The sequence below is a fragment of the Natrix helvetica genome (genome assembly GCF_964273705.1).
Source record: "Natrix helvetica genome assembly, chromosome: 7".
In the NCBI taxonomy this organism is placed as follows: Eukaryota; Metazoa; Chordata; class Lepidosauria; order Squamata; family Natricidae; genus Natrix; species Natrix helvetica.
Window position 1 is genome coordinate 49,814,183 of NC_138558.1, and position 27,176 is coordinate 49,841,358.

The 27,176-nt window shown below is 39.1% G+C and overlaps 1 protein-coding gene across 1 annotated transcript; it reads left to right on the plus strand.

Moving 5' to 3' along the window:
- Positions 1 to 64: 64 nt before the first annotated feature.
- Positions 65 to 26,924, plus strand: FBXO8 (F-box protein 8). The gene is made up of 6 exons (XM_081958885.1): positions 65 to 226; positions 8,089 to 8,425; positions 20,465 to 20,591; positions 25,110 to 25,228; positions 25,665 to 25,861; positions 26,410 to 26,924. Exons 2-6 carry the CDS (start codon positions 8,097 to 8,099, stop codon positions 26,595 to 26,597), a joined length of 960 nt encoding a protein of 319 aa, XP_081815011.1. The 5' UTR covers positions 65 to 226; positions 8,089 to 8,096; the 3' UTR covers positions 26,598 to 26,924.
- Positions 26,925 to 27,176: the final 252 nt, after the last annotated feature.

Here is a 27,176-nt window from a genome sequence, read left to right on the forward strand (position 1 = left end):
AGGAGATCGAAAGTGAGTCTGCGGGAGGGAGCGAGCGAGCGAGCGAGCGTGCGTGGAGGAGGTGACGGCTCATGTTTGTGCGCATGGCACCGGAAGCCCGCTGGGAAGCTGGTTTGCTCCAACGGCTGCCAGAAGCTGCATGACGCCTCGCTCCCTCGCTTCGAAGGCTCGCACCCGATTGGAAACTGAGTCGTCGCGGCGGCGGTTGGGACCTCAGCTCGTACAGGTAATGTGGGTCAACATCCAGGCGAGAAGTAGCTCTGGGGGCTTTTTGTAACCGCCGACCTCGGCTAGATAGTATTTTGAGACCAGCCCTCAACTACAGGTGGCACCGTTTGTTCTTTTTTCTTCACTCCTGTAGGGAATTAAAGAGCATTTGGGAACAGGTGCAAGATGCTCCTCAGCGCTAGTATGAATGTGTCAGTACTCTGGCAGGGTGTTTTCTTAATCTTGAGATGCTGTTGGCTTTTTAAAGTAGTTTCCACATTACCGTTTTTCACCTACCATGTATGTCATTCAACTAGGTGGACCGTGGCAATTGCAGCTTGGAATGTAAGAGGCAATAAAGGATGGGAAGTAAAATGGAGGGAGTAAAAGAAAAAGAGATGCATGTTTGGAAACGGTGATAAAAAAAAAAAAATCAAATTCATGAACCAGTGTACGAATATGTTCAAAGCAAGGCTGGCTTGCAAGGATAGAAAGCAATGGCAATAGAGAAGTTGGTATAAGCAACGTTTAGTTAAGTTTCCTTTTATTTCATGCTGATAATTTGCTTTGTTTTTTATTTTAGTTATAAAATAACTATTATTTTCTATTTATAATGCTTTAAAGTACTTGTAAATGTTACATCTATAGTGTAGATCGGGGGTGTCAAACTCAAGGCCCACAGGCTGGATCCAACCCATAGGGTGGTTAGCTCTGGCCCATGGGGCTGCCCTGGAAACAGTGAAAGTGTGGCCCATGGTGCCTCTGCCAATGAAAATGGAGCTCAGGAGGGCCGCGTGGGCCCGCCTGAGCTCCATTCTCGTTGGCAGAGTGCTCCAGCCACCAGAGTGATGTCGAGCTGGTCACACCTACCTGAGGTCAAACACAACCCTGATGTGGCCCTTAATGAAATCAAGTTTGACACCCCTGATGTAGACCTACAGTTATTATAGGCAGAAATGTGTTGTTCTACAGCAGTATTCTCTTTATTTTAATGTATGGAGAAGTTGTCATAGCTGCAATGTATACTGTTTCAAATATAAAACAATTGTTTCATGTTTGAAATTTCCTATTTGAACTATTTTGGAATGTTTCAAGCTTCAAAACCTTTCCAAAACGATTAAAACATTTTAAATAAAACATAACATTTCATACTTTAAAAAGGGCCATTTTCCATTCAAAATGTTCTCTATGACATTAGTGAAAACCTACTTCTTAGTTCACTTAGCACTTGAGATACGTGCAAAGTATATTATCAATCGAGAAATTTCATTAATATATGGCTCCACTCTTTCCTGAACAAAGATTACTTCAGCACTATACACTCTGCATGAGAATATTAGATGTAGAATTCAGAAACTGTGAAACATGAAAAATATTAAAGGCAAAGGCTTATTTTCTGTTCCATGAATGCATTGTATTTTTAGCTGTTGAAGTCAGATTCCTCATGCGGTTTCTCAGTTATGTTGGTAATGACTGGACTGCTGTTCTAACTTCATCTTCTGGTACTAGAAGTGCTTGTAAGTAAAGAATAACTTATAAATTATCCTGGAGGCTGACATTCATAGTGTTACAGTTTTGCATTTCCTTTTATCTCCTTTGAGTTGATTACTATCTGTGTAATGGTTACTTTAGCATATCAGTTCAAGATTAAACCTCTTTCTGAATTCAAAAATTGTTTGAAAGATGTTCCTTGTTTTTCCATGTCTGTTTTCACATTCAATTTCTTCACAGATATTTTTGTAATACTGTTTCTTGTCTCTTCTGATAGCCACTAAAACAATTTGCTAAGTTCCTTTTTCAGGGTTTTGCCTTTCTTGGCCTTGGCTTTTCTGCTCTTTGCTGTTTATAGTTTGCTTTGTCTTTGTCTAACTCCTCCTCCTCCTCTTCCTCCTCCTCTTCTTCGTTCTTCCTCTTCTTCCTCCTCTTCTCTCTTTTCATTTTTGGCAAACTTTTCACCTCTATCCTTCTTTAAATCCATTCCATAGTTCCGTGTTTCTTCTCTCAACAAAGTTCAGGATTTCCAAGTGATTTCTGATGTTTTCTTTGAAACCAGTTGCTATATAGCAGCGGTTCTCAACCTGTGGGTCGCGACCCCTTTGGGGGTTGAACGACCTTTTCACAGGGTTCGCTAAGACCATCGGAACTCTGAACTTTAAACGCCACTTCGCGTTCCTTGAACCCCCCTGCGGATAGGCTTTGGAGTCACCGCCAGCCATGCAGAGCGTCGCCCCAGCTCGACGCCATAGAAAACATAGGTGCGCGTGCACACCCCATACAATTACAGCCTCGGAGCCTTCGTAATGGCGGAAAAGTGTTGCCTTGTCTTTCACAGCCACATCGTTTCCAATTGGGGGAGAAGAAATCCTCTGCCTGGATTCCCCCCCCCAATTGGAAACAAGGCGGTTGTGAAAGATGTGTGGCGTCCGGAGCCCATCCATGGGGGGAGGGGTCCCCCTCACGTTCCTCGTCTTTCCGGATGGGCTCCAAAGTCATCCCCAGCCGCGCAGAGCCTTGCTGTGGCTCCACGCCATTGAATACATAGGTGCTTGGCATGCGCACACCCCCTAAATTACAGACTCGGAGACTTTCCCCCAGGGAAAAACGCTGCTGCCAGGTACTTTTAACCTGTGATTAAAGGTGACCACAGTATGTGTGCCTATGTGTGTGTGAGAGAGAGAAAGACACACGCACACACACACACACACAGAGTGACAGAGATGGGGGAGGGAGAGGAGACACAGACAGACAGACAGACAGACAGAGAGGCACACAGAGAGACAGAGGGAGACACACAGAGAGAGAGAGTATGAGAAGGACACACGCACACACACAGAGTGACAGAGATAGGGCAGGGAGGAGGGAGAGACAGACAGACACACACGCACAGACAGACAGACAGTGAGTGATCAAGTGAGTGAGTGAGTAAGAGACAGAGAGACACACACACACAAAGTGACAGATGGGGGAGGGAGGGGAGAGAGAGAGAAATACAGAAAGAGAGACAGATAGGCACAGAGAGAGACACACACACATACAGAGTGACAGAGATGGGCAGGGAGGGAGGGAGAAACAGAGAGAGACACACACAGAGTGAGTGATTAAGTGAGTGAGTGAGAGACAGACATAGACATACAGAGAGAAAGACACACACACAGAATGGCAGAGATGGGGAGGAAGGGAGAGAGAAACAGACAGAGACAGAGAAACACACAGACAGAGTGAGTGATTAAGTGAGTGAGTGACAGACAGACAGACACACGCGCACACACACACAGTGACAGAGATGGGGAGGGAGAAGAGAGACAGATACAGAGAGAGACAGAAGGGGAGGGAGGGGGAGAGAGACAAAGAGCACACACACACAGACAGACAGAAACAGAGAGAGAAAGAGAAAGATATATTCTCTTAATATATAGATATATTAAGAAATATTTCACAATATATAATTACATATTTTTGTGATTAATCACCATGCTTTAATTATGTTCAATTTATAACAATAAAATATATCCTGCATATCAAATATTTACATTATGATTCATAACAGTAGCAAAATTGCAGTTATAGAGTAGCAACAAAAATAATTTTATGGTTGGGGGTCACCACAACATGAACTGTATTAAAGGATCGTGGCATTAGGAAGGTTGAGAACCACTGCTAGATAGTATATATCAAGATGATATCATGAAACTGACTGCTCTTCTTTTTATTCTTGAGCTTAACTTGAAGGTTGTTCACAAGCAGTTTGTGATTGGTTCCACAGTCAGCACCTGGCCATGTTTTTGATACTATAATTGAACTTCTGTACCTCCTTTAGCAAAAATATAGTAGTCAATTTGATTTTTGTATGCCCCAACTATGAGCGATATAGCGATACCACTTTAGTTGTTTGAATATATTAGAAAAATGAGTCAGAAGAATAGGTGAAAGTATGATGAAATGGACTAAAAACTTTGCATATAATATACAGAGGGACTAATGGGAAAATGTAGAAATGGAAAAGGATTTAAATTTTTATTATGTTCTAGCTGTCAACATTCTGACAGATGAACTCAACCAAAGCAAGCACGGCTGAGACGGTCCAATCTCTCTATCCAAAACCTTATTGAGTACATCATATTGGCAAAGATGAGGGAAAAACCAGATCTAACCATTTCCTGCGCAAACCCATATAATTAAATTCCAGATCTTCCCTTTCCCCTATTAGACTAGGTCACATTGTCCAATGGAGACTTCTGGTATTGTTGTGAGAAAGTTTTTTGACTCTGGTAAACAGCTCCCAAACCAACCTTGGTTCTCATGGCTGGCATCTTGATGTCTGGAGCTTGAGTTCTACCTTTCCCTGCCCCTCATAATTCATTGGCAAGCTAAAAAGTGATGATAGTTGCAATAGTCTTGTGAAGCTTGACCACGACCACTGTCGTTGCTTTTGTATCCAGAGAAATTGTCTCAGAATACTTAGGTACTTAGTACTTAGGTACTTAGAATCTTAGCTGGAAATGTGAACAACATGAATGAACTTTTTTTATGATTTTGATGGACATGTAAAAAAAAGCCAAAACATTTTGAATACAAATACATGCATTATTTCAGAAGATTTTAAAGGTAAGAGTACAACTCAAACTATATACTTTTCTTTTGGGATTAATGAACAAGCAACTAGAAAATAAGTCATGGAACTTTGTTTTCTATATATGACCCTAGTAAGACTATTATATATTCCATAGTGGAATTGTTCGACATTATCCATAGGACTTTAGTTATATCCTCTTTGATTAGAGAAAAGCAATATTTTTATGGTTGAGTGGATAACCCTTATAAACGTTTTGGTTTATTAAAACAGAAAAAGTGCACTTATGAATTTTGGTGTTGATGAATAGAAAAAAATGGAGAGTGAGATGTTTTTGTAATCATAGAGTAATAGAATTTTGTAATTGTATTTATATTCATATTTGCTACAAAGGAAAGTAGAAGCTTATTTCTGTTTTTTTATTCTTTCTGCGCTTTTTCTTTTTTCTTTACGGCTCTTTTTTGTTTGTTTGCATTAGTTTTTATGTGTTTTGTAAAACTTTTAATATTTTTTAAAAAAAATCAATTATTGGACTGCATACATTTATAAGTCAGTTTCCTACTCCATTTTAGTTTTCTAAGCCATACAATGCAATTAAATTTTAGTCTTTCATGTTTCTAACTTTGACATTCCAGTCTTCAATCACAAGCAGCACTTGTTTTCATGTTCTGTCATTTTCAAATTGGACTTTATCATAAAACCCATTAACCTTCTCTTTTTCTGCATCAGTGTTTGCAACATAATCTTGAATGTCTAATTGGTATTTTTTGGTTATTGATTATATTTTTGCCAAGTATTGTTCTTGCTACGCCATTATAAAAGCAACACCCTTTTTTTTGTTTTTCATGTCCTGAATAATAAAACAGTAAGATATTCTGAATGAAAATGTCCCATCCCAGACCATCTCAATTCACCGATTGTTGTGATGGTAATTTGTAGTCATTTCATTTCATCTTTCATTGTGCTGAGCTTTTGTGTGGACATGCTTCTTATGTTCTATGTTCCTTTTGGAATTCTGTCTTTGTAGCTTTGGATTTTTCTGATGGCAACATCAGCTGTTAGACATCCCAAAGTATAATCTTTATTGTCATTGTACTTAAATACAACAAAATTGGTTAAGGCTTAAATCTAACCATGTCATAAATACCATTATAACTCAGCTTTTCCTCAGTAGTAAATTGAATGCCATCTTACCTGAAGGACCCATCATCCGGCACTATATCATCAATCAATTTGTATTTTTAATCATAATGTTTTCTCTGTAAAAATATAAGAGCTGTTTAACATTGTATTCTTTCATTAATGTTTTTTATGATTGTGATGAAAGTGGTAATCTGCCTCTGACTTCTTCCTATATGTCTGCTGTCCATCCACTACAGGAGCCTGTTTGCTTTAGCTGGGCATCTGGATATCCCTGCTAGGAATATATACTCTTGGCAGATACTCTTAATCTATTATAGATCGCACAATATAATATATTTATAACAAGGAATTGCCTAAGACTTTCTTTTTTAAAAATTAAAAGAAAAAATAACATGAAATTGTTTGATAATTTTTTACATTTAATCTGTTGATAATGTATTTATTAATGAAATCTATGTGGCTGCCCAACTCATGGAAAGTGACTATGTAGATGCAGATTTATAGTTATATAATTGTTTCTGAAATAAGGTTTATAAATTATGTCAGGACTAAACAAGATGTATTGAAGAAAAAGGTAGGTAAAATAACTTCAGTAATTTCATTTGTTTGCCCCAATACAAAGACTTCTATAGAAAAATAAAAAATCAGCAAAAAAGCATAACAAACATAATTTTATCAAAGGTAAAATTCAAGATCAGTGTGCACAACTTTAATCAGGGATGAAAGTTCATTGGAATAAAACTACTTTTAAGAAATTTGAAACATTAGACAAGTGATGGTTAATCTTTTCGGCACCAAATGCCAAAACTGGAGTGTGCGCGCCAGAGCGCCAGTACCCAGAAGAGAGCAGCTGGCCAGTGCGCATGCACGCTGGACCAGCTGACCGGCACACATGCATGCAATGGAACCCGGAAGAGCAACTGGTGACGGCCCATATGCCCACAGGGAGGACTTTCCGTGCCACCTGTGGCACGTGTGCCATAGGTTTGCTATCACAGCATTAGACATTGAGATCCACCTGTACTTCTTGGACGGATACTTTTCTACACAATAAGGTCTGTATATGGCTCATACCCTATTTACCTTCCACTTTTAGCAGGTCTTCTGTCGATATTCAAACAAAAATATTGACTCTGTCAAGGTTTGCCTGATATATCCAGTGCTGTGCTATGTAGGTCTTTACCAGTAATGACCAGTATGTTGAATTGGGCTCATAAACCTACTGGTAGCCAATATAATATTTTAACATAGCTGTAATTGTATCCAGGTAAGATTACTCTTCCAAAAGTCTTGCTACTGTTAATTTCTAAATAGTTTAAAACAAAAGCCCCACATAGAGCTAATCCATTTGGGTGGAGAGTAGGACATGGGTTACAGACATCAGGGCATCCTTGTCTAGATGGGTCATGAACTGACTGTTGGTTAAAGCTGGGCAAAAACAACAATGGGAGCCGATAATCAAAAGATCCACAAATCACAGAGGCCCAGTAGTTATTGAGTAACTACTGGGACTGCTATTATTGAAGTCCCCAATCATTTACTAATGATTAACAATTCCATCTTGATAAAAATTATCTGATTTTGTTTTGCCTCATCCAGATTCCCATAAGACACTGTCTAGTTTCATGGGATCTTTTCACTCAGAAGCTCATATTCTTTATGAATCTATATCCCAAAGATTTCTCTGAATTTTTTTATAGCCATATCTGTACTGGAGAGAAACCTGGCAACATTTCCTCCTAGTTCATGGATAGAAGAATTGTTTTATTGAGGAAATTGATGGAATCCAAAATGCACTTCTAGTGATTTTGATGATAGCTTACAATCACTTCAAGTTGTTTAGGAAGCAATGGATCATGTTTCTAAATACCAGTTTACATTTAATTAATACTATGAAATGTTTTGTTTTTCTTTATCTTTAATGATATTTGCAGTTGGCCATAGCTATAGACAAAATATTAAATTTCTTAACCTCATATTTCTCTAGCTTTATAATACTTTGCATAGAATCACACAAATCCTGTCCATTAATATACTATATGTTTAATAGAATTCAGTATCATTAAATGTATATCTGCAAATTATTTTAAGTTATAATTAAGAAATCCTATTGTTCTTTTTAATGAAGTAATTTGTATGTTTCTTTCCCTTTTGTTTACAACCTACAGGCTTGCAGATGGGTCAAGGGTTGTGGAGAGTGGCAAGGAACCAGCAGTTACAACAACAGGAATACGGAGGACAAAGTTGTCTTTCCAGGGAGAATGGTAGAAGGATGACTGTTAATAATGTTTCAAATACTAATCACCGGAAACATGCCCAAGGAGGAATTGACATTTATCACCTGTTGAAAGCTCGGAAGTCAAAAGAACAAGAAGGATTCATCAACCTAGAAATGTTACCTCCTGAACTTAGTTTTACCATTTTGTCATACCTGAATGCAACAGATCTCTGTCTAGCTTCATGCGTGTGGCAGGATCTTGCTAATGATGAGCTTCTGTGGCAGGGGTAAGGTAACAAGACAGAAAATCAAAATTTCTTGTGTGTGCTTTTAAAAAAAAAAAACAGAAAATTTACTATATATATATATATATATATATATATATATATATATATATATATATATATATATATATATGTATATATATATATATATATATATATATATATATATATATATATATATATATATATATATATAGTCATGTGAAAAAGAAAGGACAGACTCTTTGAATTCTATTGTGTAATGATGACTGATGACATAATATGTCTTTTGTTGCTGCTTATCTAAGGTAGTATTTACCTACATTTAAGAACTGCTAGGATCAGATTATTTTTACTATGTCCTGATATATAAAACCATAGAACTCAAAAGAGTTGTTTTTCACATGATTGTAGTTCATTAATTATGTCAATATTTTGGCTTTGAAAATGTCAAAAAATGTCAAAATGTAATGAAAAAGAGTAAAAATTATGGGATTCAGTAATAATTAATAAAAATATGAACTTGAATCATAAAGCAAATTATCTTATAATGTAGGGCTTTCCCAATACAATTTCTTGCATATCTTTTCCATTATTAGAAAGTTTTGTTTCCATTAGTAAAAGTTTCATTTAAAATAATGTACGTAGTAGTTTGCGAATGACAAAAAGATATTTGTTCAAGGCCTTAATGTTTTCATTAGTATCCAATAGCGACTTCTTTCAAACCAGTTCAGTATAATAGTAACAAATACCATTCAATTACTCAACAAAATCTAGGGAATAATCTTGCTGAAAAATAGTAAAAATATTTACTTTCAGCATTTCCGGGGGGAAATTGAAGAAAATTCTAATTCTTGATAGAATGACACTGATTTATTATATAAATCAATGGGCGTTGAAATTTTTATGTTTTGTTTGATATTAATAGGAAGAAATAGTAATTTCTCTAAATTCTTATTTTTCAATTTGATAATCAATTAGATTTCTTTGGATTGCTCAGTGTAAGATGTTTTAAAAAGTACTTTTAAAATCTATATACCATGATGTTGGAACTACTTATAATATACTTTTGTTCTATTGAATATATAGTACAGGTATATAATATACTTTGTATTTATTTATTTTATCCCACTGTTGTTGTTTTTATAAATAACTTCAGGTAGAAAACATATTTAATAATCCCTCACAACAACAACCCTGTCCAGGTGGGTTGGGCTGAAAAAGAGCAGCCAAAAGTCAGCCAGCCAGCTTCTATGCCTAAGGCAAAACTAGAGCTTACATTTTCCTGGTTTCTAGGCAAACACCTTAGTTTAATCAAATGTTAAATTTAGTTTTCCCTAATCAGAATTTGCTGAAAATGAAAGATGTTACAATAATTTTAAAAACAAACTTTGGACAATTAATCAACCTGTAAAACTCATGTTTGAAAGAAAAGCACAGGTCCAGATAAAAATATGTATCTTGTAAAGCGCCTCTTAAATTCAGTTAGGTTAGTGCCAAGAAGCTCTTACTGGTAGTTATTAAAAAAGAGTAAATATATAGAACTCAATGCCTAATATAATAAATAAATCAAAATCATAGTCACTAATATATTCCTGCACATATCCACTATAATTTATTGACTTAATTTATTGTTATTACTAGGAAACTCTATGTTATGTTTGTACCCTAAAACATTATATTCCATATCTTTGTACTAATTTGGCTATAGAGTAAATGGTTCTTTTATTTGTAACCCTGTATTTCCCTCCCATACAACACTTGCTCAGAAACACACACTGGATCATATTCTTTCTCTGTGCAATGATTGATTTCCTGAAATAAAAGCTGCTTTCTAATGCCTGTAGGTTTATTATTTTTACAAGTCGGATTAGGGTGAACTGATCTTTAGATTTACTTACTTAGATAATCTGAAATATTAATGCAATTGTTATATAAATACAAGCACTAGATAGTATGATTCATTTGACTTTATCCAGTACAGACTTTCCCAATGCCTATCTTCATATTTAGACTTCTGTATGTGAATTTAGTGTTATTGCATATTTGCGAGGCATTTTTTGGCCAATACTGCATTTCTTGCTCACTGCCCAAGGTTTAGAACAGTTTTGGAGGATTACAAATTAGGGAAACTCTTTATCTAAAGAAGTAAGACAGGAATAATAAAATCCTCTTAATTTTTTTTCTTATCTTTTTATGTTTTATATCTTCTGAGATATGTCTAAACTGCTTTGTTTCATTTTTAGAAAAGCAGCAAAATGTGATAGCTATATTGCTACAATATTTATGAGGTGGGGATATGGGAGATATATAATAGTAATTACATATTGCTAGTATACCATGTGATACTCACATTTCATTTTTTATATATAAATTGATTTCATGTTGAAGAAACCAGGTTAATCTCCAAAACAGAACACTTCAACAAGAGAATAATTATGGAAGCCATCGAAATAGAGAAACACCCCCACAACATGAATAAACGTGACCATACCTCCCGCCTACCAAACATCTGGAAACCAGCCCTAGTCAACAAACGAACCCCACTCACCACCCAGGCCATTACAATACAAAACAACAATGCACACACAGCCAGCACCAATCAGCACCAATCTACCAATCATGATAACAACCACACAACCAATCATTCCACTTACTGAAACAAAGCCAGCACTTCATACCCCCCCCCCAAGATTTACATAAAGACGGCAGCTCCGATCACACTTTAAGCCAAAAGCACCAGCCTGAAGATGGCGAGTGAGACCTCACTGAAACGTTGCCAAGACAATCTCAATTTTACACGGGAAAAGACCCGAATGCAACAAAACCATGATACCAACACCCGTGAAAATCTACGGGTCTTTTCCCGTTTAAAATTGAGATTGTCTTGGCAATATATATATATTTGTCTTTGCAACGTTTCGGCAAGATCTCACCTGCCATCTTTGGGCTTGGGCTTTAGCCAAGCCCGAAGATGGCAGGTGAGATCTTGCCGAAACGTTGCAAAGACAATCTCAATCTTACACGGGAAAAGACCCGAATACAACAAAACCAGCATACCTACACCCGTGAAAATCTACGTAAACAAATATATGTATATGTATACACACACACACACACATGTATTAAGTTTACAACCCCTGGTATGCCCAAATATGGGAGGAAACATACTGCTTCCTTTCTCTGTCTATCGGCTCATCCCAAGAAACCATCCAGACAGAAAGCCATTATTTTTAATGTTGCCTTTGTTATTTGTGTTGCGTTTGTGCTGAACGCAACATATATATATATATGTATGTATGTATGTATGTATGTATGTATGTATGTATGTATGTATTTGTACTGATAAATAAATAAAGGGAGACTAGTATAGATCTATTTCGAGCTAATTAGCTCTCATCAGCTAGCCATACCCTTACTGGGATTTGAACCTGGGCTGTATTATATCTTAGGCAGGAGTCTTAGCCACTAAGCCACAGGCTCGCCTCCTTATCAGTTGAGCCAGGGAAATAGGTATGTATTTGTGTTACAACCCCTGGTATGCCTAAATATGGGAGGAAGGTCACTACTCCCTCTTTCTGTCCTTCGGCTCATCACAGAAGACCATGCAGGCAGAAAACCATATTTTTATTTTTAATGTTGCCTTTTTATATTTGTGTTGTATATATGGGCTGAGTATAGTAGTATAAGGAAATCTGTTTGAAATGTTCTGTATCTGTATTTCTATTGCATCAGAATCAGATGAGGCTGTTTGCTCCTCGGTACTTTACATTCTACCTGCATGTTGTCCTGTGCGCTGCTTGGAGAGTCCAAGCATGGGTTAAATACAGTCTATCTGCCCTAGGACTGAGTAGATTTTTCTTTGACCACACCTCCTTTGCCTCATTGAGGGCAGTTTAAAAACTCAGTCCGCCCATTAAGACTAAATTTGGGGAGCTCCTCAGTCCTTTGACAGATAGACTGGAACTCTCCAAGCAATTCACAGTAGATTTATGATTTTTTATTTTCTTAGAGTAGTCTGTTCAGTTAGAATAGGGTTAGAACCGTCCTTGAAGTTTATTTTCTTTAAAAAGCTTGCTGAGGTGAATGTCGGAAAACCAACCTTCTGCTGGTCGCACACAGCGGTCGGGATAATAGAGACAACTTGTCAAGGCGGCTGCCAGCATGTGCAGGAACGGTAGAAAGGTTTTCTGTGTTTCCAACCATTTGACAGCATCAGGAGCCTTCAGTGACGCGACAGTGTCTCTGAGGCTCCTATGAGCGTGGTGGCCATTTTGGAAGTGACCTTTTCACATGCTTTTTAACAACCACTCATTGAGGCAGGGACGAACAACAGAACCCTCCTTTTGGCAGCGCAAGGATGCGGCAGCCATTTAGAGCGCCAAATCGCCCGTCCTCGGTCTACTCTCTAACAGCCGCTAATTGAGGCAGGGTGGACCATCGAAAGCTTCCCTTCGGCTGCGCCAAGCTGGGACAGCATTTTAAAGCGCCAAATTGCCTCCTTGTTCGATTCCGGCAGAAGCAGACTCCTGGGAATCACGCCTTACCACCTCAGTGCAGATCGCCGAGGGGGAATGCTTGGTCCTGTCCGGGGCGCCGGCAGGGCCTCCCTCCCTCTCCAGAAGACTCCTTGTTGTAGGAAGACCGCACTGGAGTGTCCTGGCATTCTAGCCAGCCTCCAGCTCTTGAGCAGATCTGCAAATGCTGCAAAGCCAGCTGGCCAGCATCAGGTGCCCTTCACTACTGCATCTTCGCCTCGCAAGCCACGAATCTGAACACTAAACATGGCAGATGAAGGTTTGGGGGCACGGGAGGAGCTGGCAGGGCCCTCTTCAAAGCGCAGTAGGCCAGATCCTCCAAACCAAAGGTGGAAGGGGCGTAAGGGCACTGGGGGAAAATCAACCCATAGTTTCTCAGGGAGCAAGGGCCCCAAGAAACAGGCGGCCAAGAGGCAGGAGGCTCCAAGGGAGAGATCTAATAGGCCCCAGGGCCAAACCTCCTCTCAGGAATGTGACACTGTCCCGGCCTCTCCTCCCAGATCTGAGGAAGGAAAAGTTGCCTCAAATCAAGGGGATCAGTCACCATCCCTAAGTGTAGGAAATCTCAAATTGGGTCTCCTGCAGCTTCCCTGGGGTACCCGGATTTCCCTAGCTCTTCCATGAGGGAGGAGTTGGAGCCCTTTCGGTGCTTCTTACCTGAGGAGTCAGTCCCTGCTAAATGTGACCGTCACCTTGTCTCCTCCAGGTCCAGGCCTGCAGAAGACAAAGGCCCTGCTCTGTCAGCTGAGATGAGGGAGGTGATATCCCAGGCTATCTCCCACGGCGTTGTCGAAGCAATGTGGAAAAAGGAAGCCAGAGGTGGCATTGGTCTTAAGACAGGTCACCACCGCGTTGAGTCCAGGGATCGCAACCCCGATTCTCCTGGTACCTCTGTTACAACGGAGGTGTTGGCCTGGGAGGAGGAAGCTGCAGATGAATTTGAATTATCGGAGGATGAGGATATGCCTCTGATAAGCCTGTTTTCACTGGCCTCTTCAAACTGTCTTTGTTTAAGGCTATTCTGCATAAGGCCGGGGCTTCCATGGAGCTAGGCCCAGCTAAACCTAAGGATAAGGCTGCCCCTTCTACTTCCCAGGACCCTAAGGAGGGACTAATAAAGGAGAATGCTCCAGATCCGGAGCTAATTCCGGTCCCTGACCTGTTCATGGATGTTGTGCAGTGCCAGTAGGCACAGCCAGGAACATTGGCCAATCCCAGAGTGGGGGGACAAAAATTTATACTCCTTAGAAACTAAAATGGAGGACATTTTGAAATTGCCAGAGGTGGATGCCCCGGTGGTCTCCTTGACTTCCAACTCAGCCCTACCGGCAGACCTTTTAGATGGTCTTAAAGCAGAAGACAAAAAGGCAGAAAAACCCTGTCATAAGACGCATCAGGCGGCCGCCTGGGCCATTAAAGCATCAACTTCCGCTTCCTTCTTCACAAGGACATCCTTACTCTGGTTAGCCTCCCTCAGGGGGATCTCGGTGGCGTCATGATCTCAATGGCGTCATGTTCTCAATGAGATCATTACAGCTGTGGAATATTCCTCAGATGCCTCCTTGAATGCGATGAAGTTCGCCTCTAGAGCGCTGGCTTCCAATGTGACCTCACGCCGCCTGCTATGGCTCTGCCACTGGCAGGCAGACATGAAAGCTAAATGGAAGCTGGCCTCAGCCCCATTCAAAGGGGGGCATCTCTTCGGAGATTCCTTAGAAATTTTTTTGATAGAGACAAAGGATAAACGAAAAATCCTTCCCTCTACTCACAAAAAAAATGAGAGGAAGGGCTCTGGTTCCTTCAGGAAATAGGGCTTTCGGGGCCAGGATAATGCTCAGGCTTCTACTTCTTTTTCCTATCAGAGATCCTACAATCAACCTAGCTATAGGGGCCAAGACAGGAAAGCCTTTGGGTCCCGTGGCAGGCAACAACACCAGGGCTCCTTTCGGAAGTCCTTTCGTGGCGGTTCCAACAACCGCCAGTTCAGGCGTGGCAAATGACCACCAGAGCGATCCTCCCATCAGGGGCCACCTGCAACTTTATGCAGACCGATGTGAGGAGATTACCACGGACACGTGGATCCTCAACAGCATCAGGAGAGGTCTGGTCCTAGAGTTTCTGACGTTCCCTCCACAAACGTTCATTCGTTGCCCCCTGCCCAAAAAAACCCTCAAAAGGTCCCTTATGCAGGCAGAGATCCGTCATCTGCAAATAAGCTATGGCAAATAAATGCCATAGAGCCATTTCCATCGGACCAGGAGGGGAAGGGATTCTATTTCATTCTCTTCCTGGTCCTAAAGAGCTCGGGGTGCGTGGGTGGAGGGCCATCTTAGATTTGAAGCGCCTGAATCAGCATCTGGCCTACAAGTGCTTCAAGATGCAGTCCCTCCAATCCATCTTTGACTACATAAGACAGGGGGACCTGCTCAGTCCATCGATCTGAAAGAAGCTTACCTGCATGTGCACATCCATGCATCGCACAGAAGTTTCCTGTGGTTTCACTATCATGGGAGGCATTATCAGTACAGGGCTCTTCCCTTCGGCCTCTTGTCTGTGCCCAGGACTTTCATCAAGCTTCTGGCAGCAGTGGCGGCTCACCTTCGCGCCCGGCCCATTTGCCTGGAATGTTACCTGGATGACATCATCATTCAGTCGTCAAGCCGTCATCAGGCCATAAGAGACATGCAAATCACCATACGCGCCCTACAGAACCACGGCTTTTCGGTGAATCGACAGAAAAATCATCTCGAACTGGTAACTTGCATTCAGCATCTTGGCACCATAATAGACTGTTTCGTGCCAGGTGTGTCTGTCACCAGATCGGCTGCGCAATCTAAGGAGCAGGATCCGCCAGTGTCGCCGGGTCAGATTCCTGCCGATTGTCCAACTCTCACAGATCCTTGGCATCATGATATCTTGCCTAAAAATAGTTCCCTGGGCATGGCTGCATGCCACGGAACTACAGTGGTTCTTACTGCCGATACAGGGACCGAAGACCAGCAACTCGCCCAGAAAGGTTCGGCTTCCACTGAAGGTTGTTTGCTCCCTCAGATGGTGGCAGTCGATGGCAGTAGAGAAAGGTTGCCAGTTCAAGGAACCCGAAAGAGTCATGGTCACCTCGGATGCCAGTCTCTAGGGCTGGGGACACATTGCCAGGGTCAACTGACTCAAGGCAGATGGTCATGGACAGAGGCAGCTCGCAGCATAAATTGGCTAGAGCTGAGAGCAGCCAGGCTTGCCCTAAGATGGTTTTCAGCCCAACTGGTGGGTCGCCATGTACTGTTGCTCACAGACAACATTGCAACGAATGCCCACATAAACCAGCAGGGTGGCACCAACTCCAAGGGACTTGTGGCAGAAGCAGAATCTCTGGGCCGTTGGGCGGAACGTCACCTGGCATCAATCAGAGCAGATCACATATCTGGGGCCAGCAACATAAGGGCACACTGTCTGAGCCGACAGACAATTGACAATTCCAAGTGGCGTCTGCATCCAATTCTGTTCCAGCAGATAGGGTGGCGGTCCAGTCAACCACAAGTCGACCTGTTTGCAACTTAAGTCAACATGCAACTGCCGAGATTCTTTTCACTTTACCACTCACCCCAGGCAGAGGGGACGGATGCGCTGAGGTCCAAGTGGCCTCCAGGCCTCCTCTACATTTTTCCGCCCCTACTGCTCATTCCACAGGTAATCACCAAGCTCCTGATTGAGGAGGCGGAGATTGTACTAGGTCCTGCATTCAGCGTACCGAGGTCCTGGTATGCGGATCTGGTCGATCTTTCCATACAGAAACTGTGGAGGATTCCTCAGGAGCAGATCTCCCTCAGCCAGGGGGTCATCAGTCATCTGGTCCCCCAGTGGCTTCAACTAGCCGTATGGCACTTGAGGGGGAGCTTCCGAGGAAACAAAATCTTTCTGACAAGGTCATCCAGACCATTCAAGCATCCAGAAGACCAGCCACAACACGCATATATGACATGACCTGGGCCGTGTTTTCCATCTGGTGTAAGGGGCATGACATCGTAGATGTTTCAGCATCCATACCCCAACTTCTGGACTTCCTTCAAGAGGGGTTGGACAAAGGGTTGGCGCCCAACACTCTCCATTGCCAGGTAGCGGCCTTGTCACTATACTGGCTAGAGACACTTATCAGTCCCTTAGTCAACACCCTCAGGTCAGGAGTTTCCTGAAGGGCGCATCCAACATCCGCCCTCAGGCTATACACAGGTACCCTTCCTGGAACTTACCTTATGTTCTGCGAGCCCTGACGAACGTGCCCTTCGAACCAATTCGAACTGCGAGTCTTCAACATTTGAGCTTTAAAACTGCTTTCTTAGTAGCAATTATGTCTGCTAGAATGGTATTAGAGATTGCAGCACTTTCTGTCAGGGAGGAACTTTGTATTATTCATCATGACCGGGTCATCCTGCAACTTGATCCTTCCTTCATACCAAAAGTGAACACTCACTTTCATAGGGCCCAGGAGGTGATACTCCCGTGCTTTTGCCCCAGACCTCAGCATCCTAAGGAACGTTCCTGGCACAAGCTAGACGTTCGACAAGCGGTGCGTATATATATTAAAAGGACGAAGGACTTTAGACGTACAGAGTCATTCTTTGTATCGTTTCAACCAGGGTTGTTGGGCCGTAAGGTCTCTTCCTCAACTATTGGACGTTGGCTGCAGGCTTGTATAAAAATGGTTTATGAACATCAAGGCAGGACCATGCCAGGTCGAGTGACGACACACTCTACAAGGAGTGCTGCCACTACAGCAGCCTGGGCGACCCATGCGTCCATCATTGACATTTGCAGAGCGGCTACGTGGGCGTCTCCCACCACGTTCATCAGAAATTACAAAATTGACACCTTTGCCTCAGCCGAAGCCTCCTTTGGAAGACATATTTCACAGCAAGTTGCCTCGGTTCCGGACAATCCGGACACTTCCCGCCCTGGCATATAATAGCTTGGGTATGTCCCATGCTTGGACTCTCCAAGCAGCGCACAGGCTTACCTGAACATTCTCCAAGCAGCGTTGGCTTACCTGAACGGTCGTTCTCTGGGCGCTGCGGGAGAGTCCAAACCCGCCCAGGGCTTATTGCAGTGTCTAAGATTATGCATCACATCAAGATATCTGAAGGGCGTTGTACAGCAGACAAGACTTCGTTTTTAAACTGCCCTCACTGAGGCAAAGGAGGTGTGGTCAAAGAAAAATCTACTCAGTCCTAGGGTAGATAGACTGTGTTTAACCCATGCTTGGACTCTCCCGCAGCGCCCAGAGAACAACCGTTCAGGTAAGCCAACGGTCATTCTAATAATCTAAATGAAAACAAAGTAATTGAAATTGAAAGAAGATAAGTTTCAAGTTTAGATTTTTTTCCCCTGTGGTTGACCCTCTAATGCAGTCTTTTAATAGTACTTAAGAAGCCTAACTATGTGTCTCCACCCACAACTGTTGACGTTGGCTTTCTCTGAGAGTCACAAGAAAGGATAGTATCTTGCCCAGTAGTACAAAGTATGCATAAAACCTCTTCTCAAAAACATGCAAAAATGGAGTGCTTAGTAATTGGGGTAAAACATCATCCTGAATAGTAGACATGGGTTCCCTGAGATCTCTTCCATGCCTTTAGACTGGTAGGAGGGAGATCAATAATGGACTTCTATGGACTCTGTTTTTAGAATGACATATTCTTGATTATTGAGATCTTTAGGTGGAAGCATAGTCCTAGCTCTCTGTGGAATCTATGTTGGACTTAGGGGAGGCTGATTTCACAAAACAGGCAAGTAACTCAGTACTCATCTTAATTGGTTCCTGGAGGTGTGATGAATACCAAAAACAATGGGTACCAACCAGATTTTTCCCAAAAGGAATGATGTAGTTAGTCACAAGGCAGCAGACACCGACAAGTTCTAGTTTGTGTATCAAATACTAAACAAACGAGTACCTGAACAAAATTTTCGTGTCAAAATGCTTTGAATGAGTTTCAAAGCAGTTGAGTACCAAGATACCACTGTTTTTCCCCTCCCCACTTTCCAGATACAAGTGCCAAAATGTGCACTGATTAGAGCTCTACATATTATACTAACTTTGAAAAAGCTTGTAGTTTTATTTCTGCTTCTGTTCCCACTTTGTGTTGTGTGGTCAGGCTTTACAACAGGGGTCTGCATTAAATCACAACTCTGTGGGCACTTAACCCCATATTAAGCTCTTTGCCTGACTTGGCAGAAGATTCTTAGACACAACTCAGCTACTTTATAAAACTTATGGCAGACAAGCCTGAAGTGGTTGATTTTTCCATTGCCCCACTTGTGTTTCTGTATATCTGTCCATCCATTCCACACAGTTTAAACTCTAGTCCTTTTCTTTGTAATTTAATGAATACTTGAAGACCCTGATAATAAAAAGAAATACCTTATAGAATATGTTAGTAATGAGATGAGATTGGCATATATAATGAAACTGTTACAACTTCCTTATTCATTCAGGCATTTTATTTTGCAATGCATTTCTGAATTGTTAAATATTGAGCTGCTCATTTTTTTCTATAATTGTAAATTTGGAATCTGAAAAAGATACTTGAAATAAAACATCATAGTTTATACTTGTACAAATATAAGGTGTTGAAATTGTCTTGGTTTGTGTAAATCGTAATATTTGTGTGCAGCAGCATTCCTCTCTGTGTCATATAAAGTACTGTAGAGACTCCCTCTTTTGGCTCGTGAAAGAATCATATATAATCCTTTATAATCCATCATATATAATGCTTTATAATGCCTTGGTGAGGCCACACTTGGAATACTGCATTCAGTTCTGGTCGTCACGATGTAAAAAAGATGTGGAGACTCTAGAAAGAGTGCAGAGAAGAGCAACAAAGATGATTAAGGGACAGGAGACTAAAACATATGAGGAACGGTTGCAGGAACTGGGTATGTCTAGTTTAATAGAAAGGAGGACTAGGGGAGACATGATAGCAGTGTTCCAATATCTCAGGGGTTGCCACAAAGAAGAGGGAGTCAAACTATTTTCCAAGGCACCTGAGGGTAGAACAAGAAGCAATAGGTGGAAACTAATCAAGGAGAGAAGCAACTTAGAACTGAGGAGAAATTTCCTGACAGTTAGAACAATTAATCAGTGGAACAGCTTGCCTCCAAAAGTTGTGAATGCCCCAACACTGGAAGTCTTTAAGAAGATGTTGGATAGCCATTTGCCTGAAATGGTATAGGGTTTCCTGCCTAGGCAGGGGGTTGGACTAGAAGGCCTCCAAGGTCCCTTCCAACTCTACTATTGCATTATTGTATTATTGTAATCCCATTGCTTGTCAGAGAAAAGAAAACTCAAACACATTCCTCAGATTACTACCTTTAAAGTACTATTAAAATCTATTGGTTACATTGTTTGATAATTTTACATACTGCATTTTACAGTGTTTTGTAAGGCAGTTACTTGATAGTAATATTCAAGAAATGGATTGAATCCTAAAATCTTACATTACATTTTTGTAGCTAACAGCCTTTTTTTATATTGTAGACTGTGCAAATCCACTTGGGGTCACTGTTCCATATACAATAAGAATCCACCTCTTGGATTTTCTTTTAGAAAACTGTATATGCAACTAGATGAAGGCAGCCTCACTTTTAATGCCAATCCTGAAGAGGTAAGTAGAATTCATATATCATTAATACTATTCACTATAGTTATGCTTTTGTTTATTTTTCAACTGTTTTACAAACCTGAAATTATCCCAGAAGTGATAACCTAAGGGATACAATGCATCTCTTGAGAAGCAAAAATTGCATATAACTTTTAAAATAACTTTTGTTAAATTCAAACAAATATTTATAACTGAAATTTAGTGGGTTTATACCATGCATGCATAGTGTGTGTGTGCGTGTATGTGTGTGTATGGCATAAATTAGTAGCAGAATTTAAAACAGGTAGTTAGTTTATGCTTTATGCTGAAAAAATCATAGCTCCATATCACTATTAATAGTATTAACGAGCAACATTGATGCTTACTGTATTTTTCGGAGTATAAGACACCCCAAGGTTTTAAAGAGGCAAATTTAAAAAAAAAAAGTTTTTGCACTCTGCAAACCTCCCAAAAATGGCCCGTTTTTTTTTTAAAGGGCATGAATTGCCCTTAGGAGGTTTGTAGAGTGTTCCTTGGGGTGGGGGTGGGGGGCAAATTGAGCAAAAAATGGCCCATTTTTTGCTCATTTCTGCTCTCCCCAGTTCGCGACAACAGGCCCGTTTTGTTGTCAAAAAATGGTCATTAGGAAGCTTATAGAATGCTCCCATAGTGGAAAGTCAGACTGGTATTTTCAAATAGTGTTGTTCTTTTATTTTAAACCAAACTAATAGTGCATTCCTGATCTAGTGTCTTTGAAAATAACTATGTATCTTATTCTCCCATACCATAAGAAAGGGTGCCAACTTAGTTGGAGGTCATGGCCTTCTAAAGTTAATAATTTTTTATGTCTCAAGCTGATCCATTCTTTCACCCATGTGAGTACTTAGGCTTGATAGTACAATTCCCAGTCTGGTAGCCCAAAGCCCTCTCTTTTTTTTGGCATCCTGCAACATTTTCTAGCATATTCCTGCTTCCCCCCCACCCCAACCAAATGCATCTTGATATTATTTTATTTAATTCTTCAAAATATTTTTTCTCCAGTTTTATTGGAATTGTTTTGAATATCTTGGTAAAATATTCATTTTTATGGTAGCTTTTCTTCCTGTTAATGACAGTTGCCGATCTTTCCATTTCTCCAGGTCTAGTTTAATTTGCCTCATCAGTTTCATCCTCTTTAATTATCCTCTTTAATTGTTGCACATTTTGCTGTTAGTTGTATTCCTAAGTACTTTTTAAACTATCTGTACATTCATTCTTTCCATCAACACTCTTTTTTGTGTATCTGTAAGACTCTTAACTAAAATCTTTGTCTTATCCTTATTTTCACTCCTGCTATTTCCCCATATTCTTCTATTTTTCTAATTAGCTTTGGTCCAGTTTCTAAGGAATTTTCCAGTATAAAGGCCAAGTCATCTGCAAATGCCTATAGCTTGTATTTCTCTTTTTTTTATTTCCATTTCTTTTATTTTTTCATCTTGCCGAATGTTCCTGGTTAACACTTCCAAAGTCAGTATAAATAGCAGCTGGGATAGTGGACATCCCTGTCTAGTGCTTTTCTTGATATCAAAGTTCTCTGATGTATATCCATTTACTATCAATAATAGACCAAATACAATAGCAGTCCACAATACCCAACTTACAAAATATATCTAATATAGTCCAATAATTTCCTTTCATGTTTCCAATTCTTCTTTTCAAGCCTAATGCCACTTCCCTTTTTTGAGTGTTATATTTCACAAAACCAAAATATCCATAGTCCAAGTTCTCTTCAACAAAGGTTATTTTCTTTTTTCTTTTTAATGACTTGTACATTATAATCCTTAAAGTTGTAGGCTATAATCCACAAAGTCTCACTAAGTTGTAATCCACAATGGCTCACCAAAACCCCAAAATTATATCCAACAGATTATAATTCCCCAAGGAGAAGGACTGAAAGTTGAAGTATAGATAAAGGTAAAGGTTTTCCTCACAAATATGTGCTAGTCGTTCCCGACTCTAGGGGGCGGTGCTCATCTCCGTTTCAAAGCCAAAAAGCCAGTGCTGTCCGAAGCGATCACCGTGGTCATGTGGTTGGCATGACTAAATGTTGAAAGTGCACGGAACGCTGTTACCTTCCCATCAAAGATGGTTCCTATTTTTTCTACTTGCATTTTTACATGCTTTCAAACTACTAGGTTGGCAGAAGCTGGGACAAGTAACGGGAGCTCACTCCATTACACAGTGCTAGGGATTTGAACTGCTAACCTTTCTGATCGACAAGCTCAGTGTCTTAGCCACTGAGCCCATGCTGAAGTATAAAATCTTCATTTATTTTATAAAAACCTCTATTATTTCACAGTTTCAATTGCTCAGTTGTTAAGATCTATATCCAGTCAGGGAGCTACAGTGTTTAAGTTTACTTTTTTCCACACTTTCTCTGTAGTTCTCTCTGTAAACAGTTCCCAGGTGCACGCAGCTTATCTAAGTCGTGTAACTATGTTTTTCCAATAAGCTACCAACACTCAGTTATTTACACTTTTCTTCACTTTCTCTATAGGTTTTTTCTGGCCAATAGGTGTCACTGTTGCTCTATTTCTCTTCTACCCCTCTACTTTAACTTCCTTTAGCATACACCATTATTTTCCCTTCAAGGTTTCCCGAACCCAAGTTTTATAATCCCAAATAGTTTTAGTTCAATAGTATCCAAATAATATAATCCTTAGTATTGGTAAAGAGGAAAATCCAATCTGATTTTCCTCTTTACCATTTATATATTCAAATAATTCAAATTTCTTATTTGGATCTGTTTCAGCTTTGTGCTTGTTAGCCGCTATTATCGGGGTGGGAGATAAACAAATTCACCCCCTTCTTTTACAGCCCCACTGTCACTCAGCAAATTTGAAAGGGGCAAATTTGACAGAAGTTAGAAAGTTCTCACCCAGCCACTACAGTTTTCTTTTTCCATCTTCCCTCATTTTCTCTTTTTGGGCTGTCACAGCCTTGGACAGCATGCAATGGCCATGTTTTCCTTCCTGCCAGATTGAGAGCTTCACTTGGATCAAACAAGGAATTAGCGATCTCCTTGTCATCTAAAGGCATCTCCTTCTTCACTACCCCTCCAATGTGGCCTAGGTCCGTTGGGACCCTCTGGCAAGAGGAATTTGGCGAACTCCCATAGAGCCCTATGAAAGAATTTCTGTATCGCCTCAGCGTCAGCTCCGCCTCTTCATTGCATGTTACTTGATCTGTATGGAAGATTACCTCTTTCCCTAGGAACAGATTGTCATCTTTATGTTTGTGCCAGTTGAGACTTTGAAATAATTAAAGTTATTTTGTGACAAATCATTATAGAAAGACCTGCAAAATAATGCTTGAAGAATTGAATTGAATATATATTATATGACATAAAGAATAAATATGGTTGAATTATACACACACACACACACACACACACACACACACATACACAAAAATCATATAATTTCCATATGGAACATAGCCAATAGGTTGTAAAACATTTGAAACATGAATCCCTTACTCTAGCTCAGGGACAGGAGTCATACAGTAATACATAATCTCTTAAATGATTACTAGGATAATACAGTACACTTTTCAACATCACACAGTTATAATTATCTTGAATGTTAGAGAGAAAGGAAACTTTGATGTAACAGTACCAGTTATTTTTTGAATTGAAGATATATTCCAATATATGAATATAAAATCTGCTCTTTTAAGGCTCAACAATTGTAGAGATTATAAAATACATACATAGAAAAATATACAATACAGTAATGCAACAGTTACAAAATTTGAAAACAATAGAAAAAACATGAACATTTATTTGTATGATATTTATATTTCAAAATAAATATTTTTTAAAAAAATCTATTTTTATTGGAAAAATTACATAGCCATACCTTTTTAATGGAAGTATGAAGTTCATAAAGATTCAAAGGTTTTTTTGTTAATTGAAATAAACATGAATGTTTATAGAAAGTAAATATTTCTATAATAAGGAAATGTTAAAAGAACTAGACAACATTGTATGACATTTTAATGTATGATTTCTATGCACATAGGTTTTACATTGGGAATAGGTTTTATAGTTTCAAGACATGGAAATGTAATAACAGAATTTGAACTTATGCATGCAAAATCATCCATTTATTAGAGAATGGCTTTACACAATAAAACATTAAAATGGCTATCTTAAATTACATTGAAAAGATACATATTTTGGCAATTTCTTTTCCAGAAGGCCAAATTAGGAAATTATATATGGATCCATAGGCATCATAAATATGCAACGTTGTGTCACAATTTAAAAGACTAGAATTATTTGTGGAAAGAGTCTTTTCCCCTGCTGCTTTAATATATATAAATCTTAACTATAACTATACTAACACACGTTTTATTTACATGTGAATTAGATTAGATTCAACATGTTGAAATGTACCTCATAAGATAGAATTACTCTGTAATTGTTAAGATTTGTTCCATATGAAATACTCTGGGTGTTTAAAAATCTAATGTTCCATATAAAATCTCTCTTTCTCCTAGGGAGTTAACTACTTTATGTCCAAGGGAATATTGGATGATTCACCAAAGGAAATAGCTAAGTTTATCTTCTGTACAAGAACTTTAAATTGGAAGAAACTGAGAATATATCTTGATGAAAGGTAATTTGATTATAAAATAACAAACATCACATTCCCTTGTATTTATGGGGATTTCTTATTAAAACATTATGAAATAATTGGATACTGTTACTTATTTCTGTATTACTTCATCAGTACCTTTTCTAGCATTCATTAATCAAGAATTATCATACTCTCTGCATTGTGGATAAAATCTATAGTCTGTTAAATCCCCAAATGGAAGATACCTGATTTTAGAATTAGACAAGGATTATAGTACTGCTCTGCTGTTCATATGCTTATATTGTTGTATTAAATTGATGATTGATTACATACAATTTGTCTAGCTGAATAGTTTCTTTCATATATAACAATGAAAGCAAATATTTTGAGAAGCCCAGAGAAGACTGAATATTTTACAATGTATTTAAAATATGTGTACATAAGCAGCTTAAAGTATTTTTCTCTTTTAAATTAGGCGAGATGTTTTAGATGATCTTGTGACACTACACAACTTCAGAAATCAGTTCCTGCCAAATGCACTGAGAGAATTTTTCAAACACATTCATGCTCCTGAGGAACGTGGTGAATATCTTGAAACTCTTATTACAAAGTTTTCACACCGATTTTGTGCTTGTAACCCTGACCTTATGAGAGAGCTTGGCCTTAGCCCAGGTAAGAAAGAGGAGCATGTATCTATTTTAATTGATGGGTTGACATATCATGTAGTATTGTAAAATTTAAAAGCTAACAAGTTTAGCATATGTGATATTCATGTTTAAATCTGAACTTGTTTAATAGCACTGAATTGAGCAAAAGTCTTAGGCATATACATTGTACATTCTTGTTGTAAAGCGTGAAATTATTATTAATTGACTTCTGTATCTTATAGATACTTATTAAAAACCAGAGAAAATTGATTCATGTCCGTATTGCTAAAAAAGAGGGAAGATAGATAGGCAGACAGATCATATTTTAACATAATATACATGTGACTTTCCCAAGGAAATATGGCTAAAATTTATATACAGTTTAACCTTATCTTGTAATGCAGTTCTTTTGCTCTTATACAGTATTTTTTTTTTATTTTACAAAGAAACAACATGGATTCCTATAGCCTTGTCCTAAAGAATTTAAAATCCTTTTAGTCTAAAATGTTATGCAGGTTTCTTAAATTGTAAGCAGGCTTCACAAAATATTTTCTCGTTCTTTTTTATGCTTAGATGCTGTTTATGTATTATGTTACTCTTTGATCCTGCTTTCCATTGATCTTACTAGCCCTCATGTGAAGAATAAAATGTCAAAGAGAGAATTTATCCGAAACACGCGTCGTGCTGCTCAGAACATTAGTGAAGATTTTGTTGGGCACCTATATGACAATATCTACCTTATAGGCCACGTGGCTGCCTAAAAAGCCCAGTTTGTTAAGACTTACCATCGGTTGTTAGAAGAAGTCAGCAAATGAAGGAATTTTATCTGTTGTAGATACTGTATGGGGGTTAAATTAGTGCTGGTTATTCTAACCTCTTTCTGCAATCAAAATGTACACAAGCAACTTTTTTAGCAATTTACTATGGAAGCTGAAGAATTTTTTGCAATTTTTTTTAAACTTTGCTTACAGTTTGCACAGAACTTTGCAATTAGTCTGACATATTACCATTTCTGAATGTTAAACTGACATTATAGTTTTAAACTGACAAGTTGGTGGACTTGTGCAGTTTATTTGCTTGAACACTTTAACCAATTCATTTTTTTTAAAAAAATGTAATATGTACATATTGTATTTGACTAAAGAGATTTATAACCATAATTATTTTATTGTAAAATATTTTAAATAAAGTTGTTTTTTCCTTTTTTTTTTCTTCCTACTAGAAGATATATTGGATAATTTATTTCTTCACATAGTGAGACTGTGCATGTTCTTTAAAAGTTTACTTCACAGATGCATAACCAGTTATAAACTATTTAATATTCTATGGGTTTGGGCACC